Source organism: Nelumbo lutea, chromosome 6, assembly GCF_056320005.1.
Source record: "Nelumbo lutea isolate HS-2025 chromosome 6, American lotus-T2T, whole genome shotgun sequence".
In the NCBI taxonomy this organism is placed as follows: Eukaryota; Viridiplantae; Streptophyta; class Magnoliopsida; order Proteales; family Nelumbonaceae; genus Nelumbo; species Nelumbo lutea.
The window spans coordinates 43,223,599-43,247,178 of NC_142689.1; the positions used below are offsets into that span (position 1 = coordinate 43,223,599).

Sequence of the window (23,580 nt, forward strand, 5' to 3'; positions counted from 1 at the left end):
ATTAAATGACTTTGTTTGCTTCACAACTAAAGCAAGTCAATGTTCAAGTCTTCTGTCCAATAGCAAATTTGACGAGGAATTGGGTGGAAAGAAGTTACTACAAAGAACCCCAGTGTGATCTATGTACTGACACGGCTACAGTTCATTGCAAATGTACGTTGAATCTGTGTGACATGATCTACTTAAGCATTTCACGGTTAATTCAATTATTAGTTGAGGAAATTATTTGCATTAAGTAATCATTTCCCACGTCGTCAGTAAAAGTCAACTCTATGACAATACAGACATCAGCATCTCTCTGAAACTATCTCCACTCTAGAAAGAGTTTTTAGCTCGATGCAAGTGTTTGTGTGTGTGTGAGAGAGAGAGAGAGAGAGACTACTAGTTTGAGTTGATGTTAGTGCAAGACACAAGTCGTACCTATCGATATAATTGTTTTACGTCGTTACCCTAAATTTGTAAACATACATTAAGTATGAATTCCCTTGACATCAAGTAGGGCATCTAATTACCTGTATTTCCAACGAAATTTTCACATACTATACCCAATTTGGCCTTCTTTTCCTGCAATCCAATTCAAATAATTTGACTGACACTAAAATATTTCTGTCCAACCGATCAATCAGAGAGGGAAAGAAAATGAAGAAGTAATAAAGCCCATAAACCAAATCAGAATTCCAGCAAATTTTCAGCACGATCTTCCAAATCCCACAAAACCTAGTTGAAATCTGAAGAAAATATGACAACCCAAGAAGTTCAAACCAGATAAATCTTGATAGTCGCATACATGTCGAGTTATGAGAATTTGGAATAAGAAAATTAAGCAAGAAATGAAATAATTACCAGACAATGCCGTAAGCACCTCTACCGACGGGTCGTATCGGCGGAACGTACCTAGTAGAGACCTCGAAAAGATTCCCATACACATTGTACTGAACATATCGACCTCCATGTGTGAGGACTCCCCTGATATTATTACTTTCAGCAGCACCCGCCTCCGCAGACATGTTCAGTGACCGAAACAGAAGATTCTCAAGCAAAGACTAAAGAGGATCCCTCTTCTTTTCTCTTTCCCTTCCGCTTCTTTTCTCTTTCCCTTCGCTAAATTAGGGGGAGGAAACCGGAGGCGGAGAGGTTTCGCCTGTCGGTAGTTTTATACCTTTATCTTAAGAATTTTCTTCTGTTTCTCCTTTTTTAGGTTAAACGATACTTTCCGTGTTAAATGCTTTGCAAATCCGTGAAAAGTCAAGTTTGAAATAGACCGCGCGTGGCAGCGCTCGCTCTATTTCTGCTTCATTCCGTCTCATTTTTTAACTCATTCTTCCCTGGTACGCTCTACCAGAATTCCCAACGATGGACTATCAATCCTCACGTCATTAAAACCTCTGGAGCTATCATTGACCAGCATTTTGATTTGTTTCACATTTATCTGTACCTTCCATAAGTTGACCAGATGCTTCAACGAAAAGCCAAAACTGCTTGATAAGTTGATATCTCGTTGAATGACTGGATCAGTAGAAACAGACAGGATTCCAAAAAACAAATCCGTCCACTGAGAGCAGCAAAAAGGTGATTGGTTCTGCGAAAAGTCGAGCTTCTACAGTTGAAAATTCAAGTGGGTCGTAAAATAATGCCCACCCACAACTTACGGACAAGCAATTGAACTATGCCATCCATTTTGAACCATTGGAACGCTGGGCCACACCTTTTGGAGACCGGATCCTCTCCTCACATAGGGTGGCTTACACGCAGATCCTAGAATATCTCCCATATTTTTAAATTATTATTTATGGGAGATGTTTCCAAGTAAATGACTAAATGTGCATTAAGGAGAAGATCCTCTTCCAACCTTTTGTTGGTATGTAGCCATATCAATGTTGCCCTCAAGAAAATATTGAATTTGACATTGGATTCCCAAAGCTACTTTTCAAATCTGTTCTAATCTCCTATACGCTTTTTTCTCTTCCATTCAGTTTATCATCCTTTACAAGTTACCACAAATTTAGGGAAACCGGATCTCCTGCCCACAGAATTCTATACACACCTATTTACAATACACTATCCCCAATGAATTGGGAATATCTCTCTTCCTGCATAATATTATGCACAAGATGAGATGTTCTTCATATATAACTACGATAAATGTGGACAGAATTCTCATGGGCAGGAAATCCGGGCTCTAATTTAGCAGCCCTTTGAGAGGGTTCAACTTTCTGAGTTTTTCACCAAACACACCTTTCGCTACAACTAACATTGCAAGACGAGGAGCCCTTTAAATGGGCATTAAAGGTCTAGCGTTGACTTCACCTACCAAGCTGACAGACTGTCCCTCTTAGTTTTGCCCATTGATTGGTACTCCATGAAACATAAAGATGACTATAAGAAATAGGTTAATGTTCATATTAGCCTTTATTTAGGATCCATTTGATTCAAAGTTAAAATTGAAATCAAAATAGTCTATTCTCCCTGCTGCCCTGTTTGGTTTAAATATAAATCAAAATTAGAATTGGAATCGGTTAGAATGGGATTCTCATTCCCAAAGGAGGGGAGAGATTGACCATTCCCTCAAATGATAGAATCCCATTCTATCAAAATGGGAATTGCATTCCAATTCAATCCAACCCAATAGATGAAATCAAAATGGTTAATTTCAATTGTGATTCCAAATCCTATTCCTGCCAACAAACCGACACTTAGTCTCAACTTTGTAGCATTGCGTATATGGCTTGGTAATCAGTTAGCTTTAATGCATCACCTCTAAGGTGGATTCAAATCGAACTGATCCGAATATTAGACTATTTGAGCTCATATTTTGTAAAATATCACAAGGCTTGAGTTCGGGCTAAGGTCAACAGTGAACGAAGCTTCATATAAAACATTAATAATTAAACATATAAAAAATTAAAAATATTATATAAACTCAATTAGGCCCCATGAGCTTTATGAACCGAGTTTCATGCTGTTTGAGCTCACCTCAATTAATATGGGACCCTATATATTAGATTATTCAAGCTCAAACTCAAAGCTAAATTAAAGCCAAACTGAGGAATTAACCCTTTCAAAAATGTAAGTTCAAATAACTTATAAATAACTTGATGGGAAAATTTATGATGCAGAAAAGATATGATATAGAAAGACTTTTTACCAATCAAAACCCACCCATGAATTTTGATAAATAACACCATGTTCCTTATCACGTTTAATTTATGATTCTGATTTATTGATTAGTTGTTTTTTTGGATATCATATCTTTTTTATATCATAGTCGAACCTTAACTTGATTCATGTACACCCCTAAAGATCACTTATCTACCCTTTACATTAAACCAAATGAGCCAGACCAAGGGGTGGTGGCAAGGCGTTGTTTATTTAATTTGAGAAGAGATTACAATTATAATTACCATATCGGTAGGTAGTAGGAGTGATGGAATGGGAGGCCATATGGTCTGGGTATAGTTGCTTCAGGGATTGCTCTTTACTTGGAGTCATACTGCACTTCTTGACACCTTGAAGAGGTGACATGTCTTCAAACTTACAAACCCCCAAAGTCATGAGGAATGAATGGCCAAGTTTGTTCCACTTATTGGCCATCAACCATACAGCCACCACTCGTCGCTCTATATCAGCAGTAATTGTCCCAGATTGAGCTTTCAACTTTTGAAGGATTATATTTAATTAGGTTGGTTGCGTGTTCACGAGATGTGAGGGTGAGAGGACTGAACACAACTATCTCATATCCCATCTCTCATTTTTCTCTTTAATCATGCTCTCAATTCTAAGCAGTTTTTGTCACCTTTTTCTAGCATTTTCTTCTTCTATCTTGCCCTAAACTTACACAGTTACACATCTTTTTTACGTAAGTTAATTAATTGTTGAAATATTATTACAAAGGAAAAGAACTAATCCTACATAAGAGGAAGAAAGAGAGTCCCACGCACGCATAGCCTGTGAACTACCGAAGGAAAAAGGACTAAACACGCAAAAAAGATTACTTGCTGGTAATGGTAATAGATACTAGAAGATTAGCGGGACAAAAATAGCAATAATTAATAGTTTTTTATAATTTTTTTAAATAATTAATAATTATTTACATTTTATATATTACTTTTAATAGTTCTTTATAATACAAAAATAACAATAATTAATTCCAGCTAGGGTTCATCACACTGATAAAACGGACCAATTTGACATTTTATAGTATTTCTAATCAGATTTGGTTTAACAATTTCCAAATCCGACCAAGTTGGATCAGTTTTGCTTTGATCATTTATAAAACAACCAAAATCAAATCGAACTAACCCGACCAATCGGTTTCAGGTGACCATCTGTCCAACCTGACCAAGTCAATTTGGTTGGCCAAACAGCCTACAACCGAATCGAACCAACCTGTGAACGCTCCTAATTTCAACTAAATTAATAGTCTAATTTATAATAAATAGCAATAGTTTAATATCCAATAATTATTGAAAATTTTTAGTGAAAATACACAATTATTGAAAATATAATTACAATAAATAACTAATAAAAATACAATAAATACTAAAAAATATATTAAATTAGTCCATAAATAGTGTAATCTCAAATAATAGTTTAATATCTAAAAAATATTAATCAATAAATTATAATAAAAATACAATAAGTACAATAAATTAAATTTTAAAAGTTAAATAACAATGGTTTAATCTCCAATAGTTATTAAAAAAGTTATATTGAATAACAAAACAATTATAGATTTATTATCTAAAAAAAATCAATAATTATTGAAAACATAATAAATATTAATTTTAGTATATCAATATAATATACATTAAGATTTTAAATTTTTTTTTTTAGAAATATTAATTGATATAAGTGAAATTAGTTATTTTCAATATTATTTAGTTATTTAAATCATATCATTATTTAAATTTTAAAATATTAATTATTTATTGAATTTAATAATCCATAAAATTAGAATGTGTACTATTATTACAAAATTTCATTATTAATTTTGTAAAATATGAAATTATAATTAATTTGAATATTATGTTATAATTATTTTTGTATTTTTAAGATTTTCTTAAACTTTTTTCATAATTTAGTTATTCTAACTATTTAAGATATAGTTATGTAAAATATTTCATTATTTAAAACATTTAGTTTTGAAAATATTTAAGTAATATATAAAATTCTTAAAATTTTTTGTTATTTGAATTTTATTTATTTAAAAGTTATTACATAATATTAAATATTTTGTTAATAATTATTTAAATATTTAGATAATATTTTATTTTTGAACATTAAATTTTTATCATTTTAATTACATTTAAATTGAATAATGTAGAAAATCATAATTTATATTGTTAGTACATAATTTTGTGATGAATTAATTTTATAAAAATATAAAAATATTAATAATATGATATTATTAAATCTATTATTTATTTTTTTCTTTTTAATAAATATTTTAAATAGATATAGATAAAAAATGGGGGAGAGGATAAATAGGAATTAGAGATAATTTAGGAGAGAGAGATATTTTAGGTAATTTTTTATGTGGAAGGCAAGCATCTCATTGGTTGTTTCAAAGATGACATGGAATAAAAAATAAAAATTCAAATTAAGGAGAAAATTCCTAGACTCCTATGTTTTAGTGTATACTAGTAAGGACCTGTGCGATGCACGGGTTTTGTTAAGCGAAAGCTAAATAATAGAAACACATGAAAGTATACAACTGTTTTGTATTTTGCTTTTTTAATTAATTAATAATTTTTATATTTTATATACTACTTCTAATATTTTTTATAATACAAAATTAATAATAATTAATTTTAGCTCAGGTTGTTAATCAAACCAATGAAATTGACCAACTTGACCCAAGTTCATCGAATTTCTAGTATTTCCAATCGGCTTTGGTTCAACAATTTCCAAACCCAATCAAGTTGTGTTTGGAAATAAGTATAATAGATTTTATATTGTTAATTTTTAAATATATAATTAATAATTATTTATATTTTATAAACTACTTTTATTAAATTTTTATAATAAAAAATAACAATAATTAATTTCATCTAGGGTTGTTCATCAAACTAATGAAACCAACCAACCCAGTTAGTTTTCTAGTATTTTTGGTTGGCTTTGCTTCAACAATTTCCCAACCCGACCAGGTTGGATCAGTTTTGTTTTGGCCATTTGTAAATCGACCAAAATAGAATGACCTGACCAAAGATATATATTAATATTTTATATTTTAAATATAATTATTTAATATGAGAAAGTGGGAAAATTCCCATATTTCTTAATCTAAAATATCTTATATCATAAACTTAATTTTTAAAATCATTTTTTAATAATGCCACTATAATTTTTAAAATTAAAATTTAGTTTTTCAGTTTAAATCTTTTGAACCATTCAACCAAACTAATACAATCCAAGTTGGTCGATTTTCACTAATGGTTAATTTTAATATATATATATATAATAAATATAGATTAAGATTTTAAAATTATAATTAATAAATATTATTTTTTGAAAGATATTTTCTAGAATTATTAAGTTATATAAGTGAAATTAGTTATTTGCAATATTATTTAGTTATTTAAATAATATCATTATTTAAATTTTAAAATATTAATTATTTAATAATCCATAAAATTATAATTTATTCTATTATTATAGAATTTCATTATTAATTTTGTAAATCATTAAATTATTATTTTGAATATTATGTTATAATTATTTTCTACTTTTAATAATTTTTTTAATTTATTACATAATTTCGTGATGAATTTTGAAAAATATAAAATTATTATACGAATATTTTTAAATCTATTATAATTATTTTTTTTGTTTTATTAAATATTTTAAATCTATTATATAATTTCGTTAGAATATTTAAATAATTCTTAATTTTTTAAATTCAAACTTTCTTTAGATAGACATAAATAGAAAGTGGGTAGAGAATAAATATGAATTAGAGATAATTTAGGAGATAAATAGGAATTAGAGATAATTCAGGAGAAAGTGGGGATAGTGGGGAAGGTGGTTTAGGAGAAATTTTAGGAGAGGAGATTATTTAGATTATTGGGAAAGTGTGGGGGAGAGAGTGATTTTAGGTAATTTTTTATGGGAAATGAGAACATCTCATTGGCAATCTATCATATTTATTCGACAATAAACGTTAACTCATTTTTTGTAATATTTTGGATAATTTTTGATATTTGTGACATTTTTGTTAATTATTGGTAATTTTATGCTATTCCCATTAATTTTTGGAAATTATCATATTTTCAGAAATATTTGTAATATATTTTTGGTTATTTTCTTGATTAACTTCTATCCATTTCTACTCATTTATGACAATTTTTGGTAATTAAATTATTTTTTTGCTCTTTAAAATATATCTAAATATACAATTTCAATATAAATACTGTTAATCATGGTTTAAAATTTAATTATATTATTTATAGTTTCTAATATAATTTAAATGTAATTGCTGTTAATTACAGTTTGAAAGAGTATTTAGTTTAAATAATTGATGAGGTTTATTGAAAATTATTGATAATGTTGGTAATAATCAATTAATTGTAATAATATTGTTATTATTATTGAAAATAATATTCCAACCGTGTATAACACAGTAAATCTTCCAATAGTGTATAAGAAGACATTTCCAAAACAGGTTTTTTTAACAGCATTAGATTTTTTTCTTTTTTTTCAGTTTTTTAAACTATTTTCTTACTAATCACATCTATAGTGTTCCACAGTCGAAAACATGTAGAAAAAAAAATATTTTCTACCACTATTCAAGAGCAAAATGTACTGATCACGCGTGGTCTACATGCGCCCCTATTTCTTGTCAAACATCTTCCTACCCTTACTTTTAGTGAAATAAACAATAAAACTTAAATTGGGTTCAGAATTTACTTTTAATGAAATAAACAATAAAACTTAAATTGGGTTCAGAATAGAGAATGAAGAAAGGAGATGGTGAAGTGATTTACCAATTTGGTGTCCTTCTGCCCCTGTTATTTTTTTTTTCTCTCTCAAACAAAGTTACTTCCACCACTATAGAAGCTATGACGTGAAGAGAAATAGGATGAAAAAAAAAAAGATAGAGGTCTAGGTAGATTGATCGTGAGAACAAAATGTGGAAAATTTGACTTGAAGAGTAGAAGAAGAACAATGGTTTAGAATCTTTCATGGCTTGGTCTTGTTTCAGTTGGAAATGATCTAGGAGAGGTTTCGAACATGATAAACCCTCCTAGAATTGTAATGAAACATGGCACTTGGAAAGCCAGTCGATGTGGCAAAAAATGTATCAAGTGTAGGAATTTGATTTGTTAAATGCAAAAAAAAAAAACGTGGATTAAAAAATTAAAATTTTTGAAAAAATGAGAAAATTTCTTGATTTCTTTTATATATATAGATATATAGATAGATAGATAGATAGATAGAAGAGAGAGAGAGAGAGAGAGAGAGAGAGATTATACAGATAATGTATTGATAATTTATGGAAAGCAATCACATTCTTCACTTGCATGCTGACATCTTTCTCCTTGGTAGAGGAGACCTAGGTTCATAAACATGAGAAATAATAGTAGGTAAACTGTTTCTTAGTATAGTCCTCCTCTATGGGTGTATTGGTGGTTTTCTATGTAGTTTGGATCTTAGAGGATGGTGATTGGTTTTTTGTTTAGTTTTGATCTTCACCCTTGTATTCACCTTTTTCTTTTAATTTTAACATTTTTTTTTTATTTTCAAAAAAAAGAAGCACATGGTAGATTAGAGGGTTCAATCATGACCAACCAAAAGAAGCAACTTTGTACTGGTTCTTAAGAAGTCCATATGGCTCATTAATTTGTTTCTCCTCATTGCCTTTATTTGGGGGAAATAGGTGAAAACATAAGAAAAATTGAAAGTGGTAATAATTTTTCTCTACTTCACTACCAAAAACTAGATAAAAATTATTGAAATAATCTAATTAATTACATAGGAAAAAGATAAAACAATAAAGATACTAAGTAGATTGGCCAACATTTAGATACTTCCAACATCTAGGACATCTTAGTATGCCTCAGGATCTTTAGTTTTGAGATACAACAATCCTGAGGTATATTTTAAATGGTTTAGAACCTAGAAACGAAGCAAACATGATGGTTATGGAAACTGTCCTAGCACTGCTCAAAATATGAAAGACAAAATGATTATGAAGATTTCAAGAATGATCAAGACAAGCTTTATTTATTGACTAAGTATTTCTCATGGTGAAACTTGTCTAATTAGACAATTTGAAAGCCCATTTAAAGTTGAAATCAAGCTAGCTTCTATATCATCAACTATCTTCTTACCACTGAACCTTTTTTTCCTTTTCATGCCACTAGAATAGAAAGCATATTTGATATGATAACTAAATGCAAGATAAGAATAAATAATTAGATTTGCAATTCAATGCATGGTTTTTCTATTTGAAAGCCATTTAGTTTGGATTTGTGTTGTTCCCAAAAGTTTACATCCTAAATGGATTTATTAATTCAATTTATATATAAAGGATCATATAATAGTCGAGACTATGTAAGGAAAAAGTTCCCTTTAGAGTGTAAAAGTTATGGCAAAGGAATCTAAAGATCTCCAATCCTATTTACGTTAAGGCTCAGAGCTTTTGAATCTAAAGATCTAACCTTTCATTCTAAATAAGAGTGGCGTTATGCATCGTATCATTGAGTTTCATATTTGTTTTTTAAACTTTGTCTCCAACTATATTGTTCCACTTTAGCAGAACAAGACAAATATCAAAGAGTAGTCCCCTTCAAGTTTTGTTGTTGAGTGAGTCTAAAAAAAGTGGAGACAAATACCAAAGACTAGTCCCCTTCAAGTAGGACCAATTGCCATCTTACTTGCAAACCTCCAAAAGTAGAAAAAAAATCCATAAAAAAGATTGCTAAAATACAGTTGTTATTTATGATGCATGTTTTAGGAGTATGGGTGCTATTCAACCAAGTCGAGCCAAACTTTGTTAGTATACAAAGTATGCAATTCCATGTTAACTAGATTTGGTAGTGAATTTGATACTGATGATTGGATGTGTTCTTTCATTGTTAGGACAAAAATTTGTTGTACATGTATAAGGTCTATAAAAGGGGATCCCCTCCTTCATTTACATAGAGCCAAGCAATCAAGTGTTGTGTCCCTTTTTTGAGCAATACAAAAAGTTTTTTTGAGTTTTCTATCTCTCTTTCCTTATGTACTTTGTGCCTTTATTGCCTAAGTGTGTGCTTTAGTGTGAGGGATGATTTGGTAAGTTGCTTGGTTTCAAAAGCCAGGAGAATACTCTAACTAGGGAAGGCTGACTTATGGAGTGAAGGATTGCTGCCCAAGTACCGCAAGAGATGCTAGATGAGCTTAGGTCCATGACAAGTGATATCAGAACCTCATCAACACTAAGCACATGGCTAAAGATGAGAAGAACATTGTCTTTGAAGTGGAGGATGCCACAAGGATTGATGTGACGAAGATGGAGTCGAGTAAGAAGAGTAAGCATGGTAACAAGAACCAGGAGGCATCCTTGGATAAGGTTGCTAGCCTAGACCAACAGCTAAACAAGGTGGAGATGACTCTTGGTGAAGTCCCAAAGGAGATTGAGAAGCTTAATGGCAGACTAGACTTCTTTGAGAAGGAGCTATCCAGGTTTGAGGAGGTCATGAATGATAGTATTACTAAGGCCACTTAGGCTTTGCGCATATAGTATCAAGGCCAAATGGAGGCCATGTACCGGACTATTGTTGAGCATCAAGCCAAGATGGAGGAGATGCAAGCAAATCATGCCTTATGGAAGAGGGCTATGGCCAGTGGAGGACTATCTGCCCCAGCTCGTGAGGTGGTGAAGGTGAAGACCCCTAAACCCAAACCATTCAAGGGAGTGTGAGATGTATGTGAGCTAAACAACTTCCGATGGTATATGAAGCAATACTTTGAGGCAGTTGGTCTTGAGGACAAGAGGTCAAAGTTGCACATTACAACTATGTACTTACTAGACAACGCCATGCTGTGGTGGCGTAGGCGGTGCATGGATGTTGAACATGGCACATGCACAATGAATACTTGGGAGGACTCTAAGAGAGAAATCAAGAAGCAATTATACCTAAAGAATGTTGAGTACCTTGCTAGGAAGAACCTTAGGCACCTCAAGCATACAGGTACTCTAAGGGATTACATGACAGACAATGACTTCTTATTCCACTTTATGGAAGGCCTTCAGCCATGGATAGATCAAGAGTTAAGGCACCGTGGCGTTCAAGACATGGCTAGTGCCATGGTTGTTGCTAAGCAACTCACTGAGTATGAGAAGGAGACCAAAGACCAACCCACCAAACCGGGTTAGGGTAAATGTGAGGGAGATAAGGCCTATGCCAAAGAAGGATCGTTTAAGCCCCAGTTCTCTCAAGACCAGAAGGATGGAAAGAGTAGCGGTTGGAGAGACAAAGTTAAGGGCCCAAAGAAGAAGTCACTCAAGTGCTTCCTATGTGATGGAGCACACATGATCAGGGATTGTTCCAAGAAGAAGGTCTTCAACTCCCTTACAGCCAAGGAGGGAGAGCAAGAATATGGCCATAAGGAGGCCAAGATTGGGTCAATACAATTACTTTCAGTGTTAAGAAGCTGGAGAAGCCGGTTAAGGGACCAGCCAAGACCACGACCAGGTCAAGGCTGATGCATGTGGAAGCGTTGATCAATGGTGAGAAGACTCAGGCCATGATCGATACAAGGGCAACTCACAACTTTGTCTTAATTGGGGAATGAAAGTGCTTGGGCTTAGTAGAGATCACAAAGAGCATGGGCATGATCAAGGCAATTAATTCCCAAGCACATGAGATCAAGGGCATTGCTTAGGGGGTGAGCATCTAACTAGGGAGCTGACAGAGTGCCAATGGATGACTACCAGATGCATTAAGTATGGACTTCTTCAACAATGTGCGGGCTATGCCCATACCTTATGCACGGGCGTTGTGCATTATGGTGGTAGGGGCCTCATGCATGGTCCCTTTGGTGGATGGGACATGTGCAATGATGAAGAAGTTATCAGCCCTACAACTGGGCATGGGGCAAGGCCTTGGGGGCCAATCTAGTCCAAGGTGGACAAGCAACCAAGGGCAGCACAACACGAAAATCAGGTCCAAGGTAAGGACAAAGTTGTGTATGCAGGAACAAGCCAAGGCAAAGGTCGAGGCAAGGACACTAGAAGGGGCCAGGCAACTAATCAAGATTGGAGCAAATGGGTGGATATAGCTGAAGGGATGAAAGATCCATCATATGGATGGCTGAACCATGCAGGGTGGATGGGCGAAATTTTAAAAATTTCTTTCTCCCATCCATCATATGGATAGCTGAACCATTAGGAGTTTCTTGATCAAAATCTTTATTTGGATCTAAACTCTTTAAGTGATAAGGATAATCACTTATCTTATCTACAGATCAAGATCAACTACTCCTAATCAAATTAGAAGTTTCCTTATCCAAATCTCTATTTGGATCTGGACTCTTTAAATGGATAAGAGTTATCCTCTTATCCTTATTTGCTGATCCATACCCAGATTCGCCCCCTATTTAATTAATCCAATTAACCCAGTTTGAAATGGGATTTAGGCCCATTAAGCTTTTAGGCTCACTTCCTTCTGATGCCGGTTAGCTAAGCTCTCTTTGTATGGCATGGGGGACCCTATCATTGATCTCCACATAAGCCATATGGGTTCATCCTAGCCTCTGTTACAAGGCCTGACCAAATTCACTACTTAATACAGTGAACCCCCGAGTCCATCAGTATGGGTTCTTAATGGGCCCAACATTTACACTAAATGGTCATTGGGTCCAGCGGTCTTATGAAGGCCCAAGGATTGTGGGTAGATGTGAGATTATCCCATCAGGTTTATTATCCCAAATTGATCTTACACTTAACCTCTCATCCCTTAATGATCAACACTGCTCAATAAGAGAGGACCTCTCCCTCGGTTGCAAGGTACAGTGTTACACTCTCTACTCATATGGATCCCGGGAATTAAAACGTTTGGAAACATTTTGTAAAACCATAATATATATGTATATCTCTATATAAATATATTTTACAAAACAAGTTTCAACAAAATTGAAATCAACTATCGGTAGTTTAGGTTTTCATCAGAGACAGTGCATTCCCTGATCATTCACTTTGTCCGACAAAGGGGTTGATCATGTCACTATGATCACTCACTTAGGTGAATTCTTAAGCTGCCCCAACATACCCAGGTGATGATGCGGATTCTGGTCCGTCCTAGCTGCCAGTTACCTCGCTTCTGACGAGATTGGAGGTGCCTGAAACAATGAAGAAAATTGAGACTTCCGGGGAGGAACCCGGTTGGAACACTCCAAAGCTCAAGTTAGTGCTCTTTAGAAGGCAAGGAAATGAGGAATTCTAAGACCAGAAAGCGCAAGAATCACATACCCTCTTCTTTGTGAGATGGGGGCCTTTTATAATCACCCTGTACACTTACTTCCATACCTCTACCAGTTCGGGTATCATTACCTCTGCCAGATCAAGTGTCATTTCCTCTGCCAGATCGGGTGTCATTTCCTCTACCAATTACCAGTTCGGGTGTCATAACCTCCACTGCCAGCTGCAAGGGCCGCCTCTATCCGTCTGAGATGGCAGTGGCAGGTGGCCATTGGATGGCGAATGTCATGTGTCAGACCCCTAATCAGTCAGGTGCACCGCCTCCGTGTACGGGTCTCCTGGGCATTAGGTACGGTTGTTCAGTCAGGACACTTGGAGCCGAAGTGGCATGTGAGGTGAAGTCTTGAGCTCGGATAGAAGTGTGGCCCGAACTGCCTTTGGGTGGGAAGTTCGGGTCTTTGCCTTTTGTGCTTTTTGTAAGGCTCAGGACCTCAAAGGGAGAGCTCGGGTTCCTCCCTAGGGAGCTTGGGAATCTTCATCTCGGAGCTCGGGTTGTAGGTTCCCCCTTTGGGGGAGCTCGAAACTTCTTTTCTCAGAGCTCGAGTTGTGGGCTCGTTGTCGTGCCAAACTGGCACTTCTGCCAGGTCACTCTTGGTTGCTTCCACGTGTCGTATGGCCAAGGGGTCGGGTCAAATCTTCCTCCATCAATTGCCCCCCACTCCACATGCTCGGGGTCTTGACCCGACATGGGGAGTTCACGGGATGACAGATGGATTTGCCTCAGGACACTTTGGCCTCAGTTTGGGACTTCTCTGGTCTAACCTGCTTATGTTCTTGGCTCAACTGGGGTTGGCTTGGTTCGACCAGGGGTCAGTCTTGGGCTGTGTGTAGCTCGCGTGCGTAAACGTTTTCAAAATTATGAATGTAAACAACGCACGCCAAAGAGTCTTTTCCTCGGGGAGTGCACAATTGATTTCGCGGGGAGCCATTGGATGGTTTCGATATTGGCCGTTGATGTGCGGGTACAGTGGCTATAAATAGTGGGGGGGCCCTTGTCACTTTCCTCCGTCATCCTTCGGCATTTGTTCCTTGAACTCGCGTCCAAGCCTATCAGCTCGCGTCACTTGTTCGTAGTCCGGTAGCTTTTCCTGGTAAGTCAGCCCTCTTTGTTTCGATGTCTAGCTCAGGTAGTTTAGGTAGTCTCCTGGGGGGGGCGATGCTGGTTCTACAAACCGAGCTGCTTCCCCCGATAGCCTTAGTGAGTCCGAGGCGGGGCCCGAGGTAGAGCTCGAGGAAGAGCTCGAGTTCAAGCCCATAGGCCGAGTCACTTCGGGTAGTTTGGCATCCACCTCCCGCCAAGGTCGGGTGCCAGATAAGTTTGGACCTTCCACTATGACGTCCGAAAGGCTTTGGTCCCTTATTGTGCAGTACAACCTGCCCGGGGAGTATACTTACTTTTTACCCTCGGGTGACTTTCCTTGGGAGCACAGTCCGGATGAGATCGTGATATTCCGGGAGAAGCTTGTTATCAGGCTACACCTTCCCTTCCATCCCCTAATCGTCGAGGCCATGAACCACTTTGGCGTCACTGTAGGTCAGCTTCACCCGAGCTCTATCTACAACCTTGTCGGGACCATCTCCCTTTGATGTGAGCACTGCCTTCCTTTGGACTTGGAAAAATTTTTCGCTATTCTTATGCTTAAGAAACAAGCGGGTCCCCTTGCCCGGGCGTAGGAGGGCGTACTACTTGTCACCTCGCCCGAGCTTCAAGCTCTTACACGATCTCCCAAATAAGGTCTTGGCATGGAAACGAGACTACTTCATGGTTTGAAGTGCTACGGGGTGGCCGTTTCCTACTGAGTGGGGTTTGGCTGCCCCTAACCCCGTTGTTGAATTAGATGAAGATACGGTGAAGGGCCTCCAGGACTGGGCCCGAAAAGGGCTCAAATACGAAGTCTACCTGACGGAGGACAAGCTTATTCAGGCCGGTCTGAGTTTGGGTAGGTTTCTTGCTCAGACGAAGATACTCTTGCTTTTGCTTTTATTCCCATCTTCTGATGCTGAGCTCCTTTTTGCAGGTGTTCTGGAGGCAGAGAAGACTCGAGGTGCGAACTTGTTTGTTGGCATGAAAAGGAGGAAGCAAGCTGCTAAGCAGGTCTACGCCGATCCTTCCTGGGTTGCGGAGCCCGAGGCACCAAGAATGGAGCCTCCTAGGGAGCCCGAGGTGCCCCCTCCGGTTCATGAAGCGGTAGGGGGTCTCCTATGCCGACGTTGCTTATACCCGGGCTGTGCCTTCGGGCTCGGGAAGTCACGATGAGGTCGGGAGCGTGCTGACGCTGAGCTACACTCTCCGAAAAACCAAGAAGGCTACTTGCCCTGAGGAGGTCACAGTGTGGGCCGATCTTCCTACAAATCTCATAGGCGCTCGGGTTGCCTCTCACGCCATGGTGGTAAGTTGAAGTAGTGTTTGTTTTTGTTTTTTTTTTATCGAGTTGATTTGTCCTCATTCTGGCAAGTGAACTTTTCTATCCACGCTTTGGCAATCTAGGCGGAGAGGGGCTTGAAGCGAGCACAAGCTGCCGAAGCGGCTTCCTGTGCTGCACGAGCTGAGTTGTCGAGGTCTCGGAGGGACAAAGAGGCCTTAGGAATGATGGTGAGGCACATGGCGGACTTGAAGTTGGACCTGGAGCATCAGGTTGAGTTCCTCTAGGAAGATATTAGGGAGAAGACTCAGATCTTCTCTCAGGCCATTGAGGAGGCGAAGGTAAAAGCCGTTGAGGATTACATCGCTTCACCGCGCTTTGACGATATGATGGTGGGCTCGTACAGAAGGGGTTTCAAGCTGAGCTGATGGATGATAAGGAACACGTACCCCGAGCTCAATATTAGTGCCATAACCACTTCGCGCATCACCCCGAAAATGGCTGATGCAATTGATGATGATGCGGATTCCGAAGATGAAGCGGGTCCTTCGGGTGTTGTCAAAGTCCCTTTTAAAGGCGAGGAAGATTGACCTCTGGGCTTGTGACCTCGTTTGTGTTTTTTGTTTGTTTTTGCCTTTTCTTTTTAAACACTGTAAAGCTAACATTTAGCAATGAAGTATTTTTTCTGTTCAAAAGTGTTATGCAAACATTCTTCTTTTGCCGAAGTGACTATATACCCGAGCTGCTAGACTTAAGCCTCGAGGCGAGTTAATATAGTAAGGCTATGTGCTCGATCTGTTCTCCGCCCGGGTTAGTTAACATAGGCTGAAGTGGGCCCTGGGCTATGCACCTCGAGATCCCTACTTGTGCAGATTGCTTTCATTGATGAGGTGTTGAGGTCATCTTTAGCTCGGTATTCTGCGCTTTTTGGTGCTAAGGTCCTTGTTAGCTTGGCATTCTAGGCCTTAGGGTGCCGAGGTCTTTGCTAGCTCAGCATTCTGGCCCTTAGGCTCTGGTAGTGGTTCATGGTCTGCTTAGTTTGATAATTTATAGGTAAAATCGTCTTAAGTTGACGATGTTTCATGCTCGAGGTATCTATTTACCTTCCAGGGTCTCGAGCTCATATGCTCCCCCAAGTACTCTCTTCACTCGGTAAGGTCTTTCCCAGTTCGGCCCGAGTTTGCCAACGTCGGGCTCAGGTACCATGATTTTGCGGAGGACTAGGTCGCCGATACGAAAGTTTCATTTCTTAACTCTGGCGTTGTAGTACCGAGCTACCCTTTGTTGGTATGCTGTGGTTCTGATGTATGCAAAGTCCCTCACCTCGTCAAGTAGGTCGAGGTTGGTACGTAGCTCGTCGTTATTAGTATTGTCGTTGTATGTTCCCAACCGAAGTGAGGGGATTTCGATTTCGGCTGGGATGACTGCCTCCGTGCCATAGGCTAGGTTGAAGGGAGTTTTCTTGTGGCGGTCTTCTCTGTAGTTCGGTATGCCCATAGGATGTTGGGCAGCTTTTCTGCCCATAACCCTTTATCTCGGTCTAGCCTGGCTTTTAGTCCGCGGAGGATAGCTCTGTTCGTGACTTCTGCCTGACCGTTTGCTTGTGGGTGCGCAACCGACCTAAAGTTTTGCCGGATCCCCATGCCTTGGCACCACTCTTGGAATTTGATGTCTTCGAACTGCTTGCTGTTGTGATGGTTACGAGAGTTTCAACTTCAACCCACTTGGTGAAGTAGTCTACTACCACTACTAAGAACTTCCTTCCTCCTGTTGCTGGCGAGAATGGCCCGAGTAGGTTGATACCCCATTGTGCGAAGGGTCACGGGCTGGTGAGGTACTTGAGGTCGGCGGCGGGCTGATGGTGAATATTGGCGTGCTTTTGGCACTTCTCGCACTTCCTTATTAGCCCGACGACGTCTGCTTTCATTGTTGGCCAATAGTACCCCTGTCGTAGTGCCTTCTGAGCGACGACCCTGCCCCCTAAGTGTCTGCCACATAGGCCTTTATGAATGTCATGGAGTACAAGCTCGGCTTTGGGAGGTCGCAAGCAGCGTAGGTAGGGGAGCGTGTAGGATCTTCGGTATAGTCGTCCATCTATCATGACGTATTTGGCTGCCTGACGCGCTACCCTCTTGGCGGCGTTGCATTCTGCGGGGAGGGTTCCATGTAGCAGGAAGCTCGCGAGTCAATCAATCCAGCTCGGTTCTGCTTGGGCGTTAGGAGTGACCTCCTCTGCCCCCCAGATAATGCTAGGCCAAGGTAACTCCTCTATGTACACAGTTCTCATGGTGTTGTCACTGGTGCTAGCTAGCCGGGAGAGGGCATCAGCCTCAGTGTTCTCTGACCTTGGGATTTGCTTGATGAAGTGTGATTGGAAACTAAGTAGTGCCTCTTTTACCTTTGCCAAGTAGGCATTCATAGCTGGCTCGCGAGCTTCGTATTCCCCTATAATTTAGTTGACCACGAGCTGGGAATCGCTGCAGATAACTATGTGTTTTGCCTTTACCTCTTGCGCCAGAGCTAACCCTGTTATCAACGCCTCGTATTCTGCCTCATTGTTGGATGTTGCAAACTCGAAGCATAGCGCATACTCCAGTTTCTTGCCACTTGGTCCGCAAAGAACTACGCCGGCTCTGCTGCTCTGCTGATTTGAGGAGCCATCTACGTGAAGGATCCAAGGCTCTTCATCCCAATTTGCGCTCGCCCTAACCAGAAGAGATACTGAACTGGGTGCGATCTCACGAGGCTCAGACTCAACTGGCCCAGGAGCATCGAGCTCACCCAAACTGGGAGCCTCGTGCTCAACCGGGCTGAGGACCTCAGAGTTGAACGTGCATTCTGCAACAAAATCCGCCAAGGCTTGAGCTTTGATTGCGGTTCGGGCTTGTACTGGAGATCGTACTCACTGAGTTCGATGGCCCACTTCGTCAATCGTCCAGAGACTTCGGGCTTGAGTAATACTTGCCTCAAGGGTTTGTTAGTGAGGACAATGATGGTATGAACTTGGAAATATGGGGGCGGAGTTTGCGCACTGCAATGACCAGCGTATAGGCTAGCTTTTCTATCTCTGGATATCTTGTTTCTGCTCCTTGCAATATCTTACTAACATAGTAGATGGGTCGTTGGACCCGATCTGCTTCCTTTATCAGTACCGAACTGACCACTTCGTTGCTTGTCGAGAGGTACAGTTCTAAAACATCGCCCTCTTCGGGCTGGGTCAACACCGGGATGCTAGTGAGGTATTTCTTGAGCTCATCAAATGCGAGCTGGCAGTTCGGGTTCCACTCGAACCCTTTGCCTTTTATTGCCTTGAAGAAGGGCAGGCAACGGTCTGCTGATTTAGACATGAAACGGCTCAGAGCGGCTATCCTGCCGTTTAGCCTCTGAACCTCTTTTACTTATCGGGGTGGTCTCATATCTAGGATGGCCTCAATACCACACCGGTTGACGATGTACCCTAGGAACTCACCCGAAGTGACACCGAAGACACACTAGTTTGGGTTTAGTTTCATGCTAAATTGACGCAGAATTTGAAAGACGAATGCAAGTCTGGTATTAATTCATGCGAAAACTGTGTCTTGACGACCATGTCGTCTACATAACATTCTATCTTTGTGCCAATTAAGGGCTGAAACAGCTTATTCACGAGACTTTGGAAGGTCGGCCCAGTATTTTTCAGTCCAAAGGGCATAACCTTGTAGCAGTACAGGCCGAACTCGGTTATGAAGGTGGTTTTTTCCTCGTCGGACGGGTCTATCTTGATTTGATTGTAGCCCGAGTAGGCATCCAGGAAGCTTAGCAGCTCGTGTCCCGAGGTCACGTCCAGTAGGTGGTCGATCCTAGGGAGGGGGAAGCAACCTTTCAGGTAAGCTCGGTTCAGGTCGGTGTAGTCGACGCACATGCGCCACTTGCCGTTTGCCTTTTTTACCAGAACTGGGTTGGCTACCCAGCTCGGGTAATGAACTTCCCTTATGAAGTCTACTGCGAGGAGCTTCTTGACCTCCTCATCGACCGCCCTCCAACGTTTTGGGGCCAAGTTGCGTTTCTTCTATCTAATGGGTCTGACTACATGGTCAGTATTAAGCTTGTGAGTTATGAGCATAGGGTCTATGCTGGGTATTTCTGCCGCGGACCAAGCGAAAACATCTAAGTTACTGAGTAAGAAGCGTACCAGTTTAGATCGCAGGGATTCTTCAAGGGATACTCTGACCTGAAGTAATCTGGCGGGGTCCTCTACCGAGACAGAGATGGGAACAGTTTCCTCTGTTGGTGCAGCTTGCTCCTCGTTCTGTTCTGTAGGTCGCTCTAGTTCGAGGTCGCTGGTTACCTTGGCCTTTCCCTTGAGGGCGGCAACGTAGCACTTACGGGACTTGAGCTGGTTGCCTTGCACTACCCCAATGCTGAAGTCCATTGGGAACTTCATGGCCAAATAGTAAGTGGACACCACAGCTTTTAAAGCGTGGGTGATCGGTCGACCTACTATGGCATTGTAGGGGGAGGGGGTCGCGACCACCAAGAAATCGTGACTGAGTCTTACCGTGCTAGGCCACGTGTCGACTTCCACAGGTATTGTGACCTTTCCCAAGGGTCTGACCTCTTCTCCGCTGAAGCTGACCAGCGAGGTGTTCGCGGGCTTCAAGTCACTCTCTCGGAACTGGAGCTTGTCGAAGGCCGCTTTAAAGAGGATGTCTGCCGAATTGTCGGAGTCAATGAGTACCCGTCGGACTTCAAAGTCGTTGATCTTCATCTTTATGACAAGTGCGTCGTTGTGGGGGTAGTGGACCCCACGTGCATCGTCTTTGGTGAAGAATATGGGGTCTTTTGTCCTAGGCTGCTTTTTGGGACTTTGTTCTTCTCTAGCGACCTCCCGGGTTGATGCCCGAGCTATTGCAGAGGTGCATCCTGTTATGATTGATCCTCTGACGATCATGTAGATTGTTCACCGATCTGGTCTTTCCTCTGGGGGCTGCTTCTGCGGTTCGGCTGGTCGGCTGCTAGACTCGGGAGCATCTCTATTGTGCTCTCCCTGCTGACTTGTCTTATTACTATTATTATGCTGTACAAAATTTTGTAGGTACCCACAACAGATAAGCTCTTCTATCTCATCGTGGAGATTATTACAATGCTTGGTGCTATGACCGTGGTCCCTATGGAAGCTGTAGTACAATTTTTTATTCCTCTCGTTCGGGTTTCCCTTCAGACGAGGTGGCCATTTCACATACGAGGCGTCTTTAATCGTCATTAAGATCTCGGCCCGCTTCGCGTTTAAGGGTGTGTAGTCCGCCCGACCTGCTAAGGGAGCTCGGAACGGTTGGCTTGGCTTTGGCCCCCGAGCTGGGTCTCTCTTCCTCCTGTCATCTGAGTTGGAGGGGTCGCCTTCCCTCTTCCTTTTTTTTGATCTCGCCTTCAGTCCTTTGGTTGATCTCCTCCTCTTTTCTTATGAATTTATCCGCGAGCTTGAGGAACTCGGCTATGGTCGCGGGTTGGTTTACTACCATGTGCCACCTGAACTCCTTCTGTGTCACACCCCTCTTGACTGCCGCGAGTTGTACCACGGGGTCTAGGCGTGGTATCTGCAAGCATGCGTCATTGAACCGTCTGATATAGCCCCAAATGGATTCTCCTTCCTTCTGGACTATTCCGAGGAGACTCTCCTCGGTGCGGGGGCACCGCTTGCTGGTAACAAAGTGTGCGGTGAAGACCTGCACAAACTGGGTCCAGCTTCTTATCGACCCGGGGGCCAGGTTCCTGTACCAAGTGCGGGCTACTCCCCTGAAGGTTGTGGTGAACGCCACACACATACAAGACTCACTGGCCCTTGCCAGGTGCATTTGGGACTGGAAAGCATCAACATGGTCATTGGGGTCAAAAGACCCGTCATACTTGTCTAGAGGAGGGAGTTTGAAATCCTTGGGCATGGGGATTATAAGGAGTTCTGATGACAGGGGGGAAGGGACTAAAAGAATAGGGGCAACTTTTACCTCGTCCAAGCTTGTTTCTTCTTTACCTCGGAGCTCGGGCAGGATGCGGGTGGTTGTTCGGTGACTTTGCCGTCACCTTCGCTGCTGCTTAGAGGGCCTGGTGTTGGCGCTACTTGCCTCGGTGTTAACGAGGTTGATCAGCCCGGATTGCTGGTAGTCCGTTGCCTGGACGCCGAACTGGTTCTCTATGAGCGGGATCTCAAATTGAGAGTGTTGAGGTGCTGACTTGACTGGCAAGGAGGTTCCCGATCCACCGACGAGCTATGAGACGGGGGTGTTTAGTCTTTCCCTCCTGCCCGGAGATGAGGCCTGGCTCTTGGAGGGGTCCTAGAGTCGGGAGGCTCCAACTCGGTGAAGGCGCCCGCCCTGAGGGGAGGGCTTGGCTAGCTTCGGAGCAGGGTGCCGAGGTGGCAGCTGTGGTTGGTTCAGAGGCAGTTGGGGGAACTGCTATTGATAGTGATACTGAGAAATGTGGTGCAATACTTGCTGCTGATGGAGCTGATGTTGCTGGAATTACTGCATTTGGGCTTGCATTGCCCGCATGCACTGCATCAAGTCATTGAATTGGTTTTGGCTAGTCGCTAGAGGGACAATAGTAGGATCAGTGAAAGTTGTCTCGATAGGGAGGGGAAGGGGAACATTCACAAGTGCCACCATGCTTGGTGCATTGAGGCTAGGGATTCCGTCCATTGAGAGGGGGACGGTGAACTGTCCGATGCATATGGTGGCGGGCTGAGGGTGTTTCCCTACACATTCAAGTCGGCGTTGTGCCTGTTGCTACTAGAGGAAGCCATGGAAGCTAAAGTTTCTTTGAGAGAGAGAGAGAGAGTTAAAGGATTGGGGAGGCCTTTTGAAAGTTTCCCATAGACGGCGCCAAATGATGATGCGGATTCCGGTCCATCCTAGCTGTCGGCTACTTTGCTTCTGACGAGATTGGAGGTGCCTAAAACAAGGAAGAAAATGGAGACTTCCGGGGAGGAACCCGGTTGGAACACTCCGAATCTCAAGTTAATGCTCTTCAAAAGGCAAGGGAAATGAGGAATTCCAAGACCAGAAAGAGAAAGAATCACATACCCTCTTCTTTGTGAGATGGGGGGCCTTTTATAATCACCCTGTACACTTACTTCCATACCTCTGCCAGTTCGAGTATCATTACCTCAGCCAGATCGGGTGTCATTTCCTCTGCCAATTACCAGTTCAGGTGTCATAACCTCCACTACCAACTGCTAGGACCGCCTATGTCCGTCTGAGATGGCGGTGGCAGGTGGCTGTTGAATGGGGGTTGTCATGTGTCAGACCCTTAATCAGTCAGGTGCACCGCCTCCGTGTACGGGTCTCTTGGGCGTTAGGTACGGTTGTTCAGCCAGGACACTTGGAGCCGAAGTGGCGTGTGAGGTGAAGTCTTGAGCTTGGATAGAAGTGTGGCCCGAACTGCCTCTGGGTGGACAGTTCGGGTCTTTGCCTTTTGTGCTTTTTGTAAGGCTCAGGACCTTGAAGGGAGAGCTCGGGTTCCTCCTCGGGAAGCTTGAGAATCTTCAACTCGGAGCTCGGGTTGTAGGTTCCCCCTTTGGGGGAGCTCGGGACTTCTTTTCTTGGAGCTCGGGTTGTGGGCCCGTTGTCGTGCCGAGCTGGCGCTTCTACCAGGTCACTCTTGGTTGCTTCCATGTGTTGTATGGCCAGGGGGTTGGGTCAAATCTTCCTCCATCACCAGGTTTTGACCCCCTCTAAGGATCTCATTGATTGGAATATCAAATGTAACCCATTCCAACACCTA

At 41.0% G+C, this 23,580-nt stretch overlaps 1 protein-coding gene across 2 annotated transcripts in view; it reads right to left on the reverse strand.

Moving 5' to 3' along the window:
• Positions 1-1,653, reverse strand: part of LOC148848777 (mitogen-activated protein kinase homolog MMK2) — a 35,247-nt gene extending 33,594 nt beyond the window's left edge. The window contains exon 1 of one of the 2 annotated variants that reach the window (XM_088949382.1): positions 844-1,653. In XM_088949382.1, the coding sequence (XP_088805508.1) occupies positions 844-1,007 (164 nt within the window). In that variant the 5' untranslated portion in view covers positions 1,008-1,653. The remainder of the gene's footprint in view (positions 1-843) is intronic. The other variant, XM_088949383.1, reaches the window with a different exon arrangement.
• Positions 1,654-23,580: the final 21,927 nt, after the last annotated feature.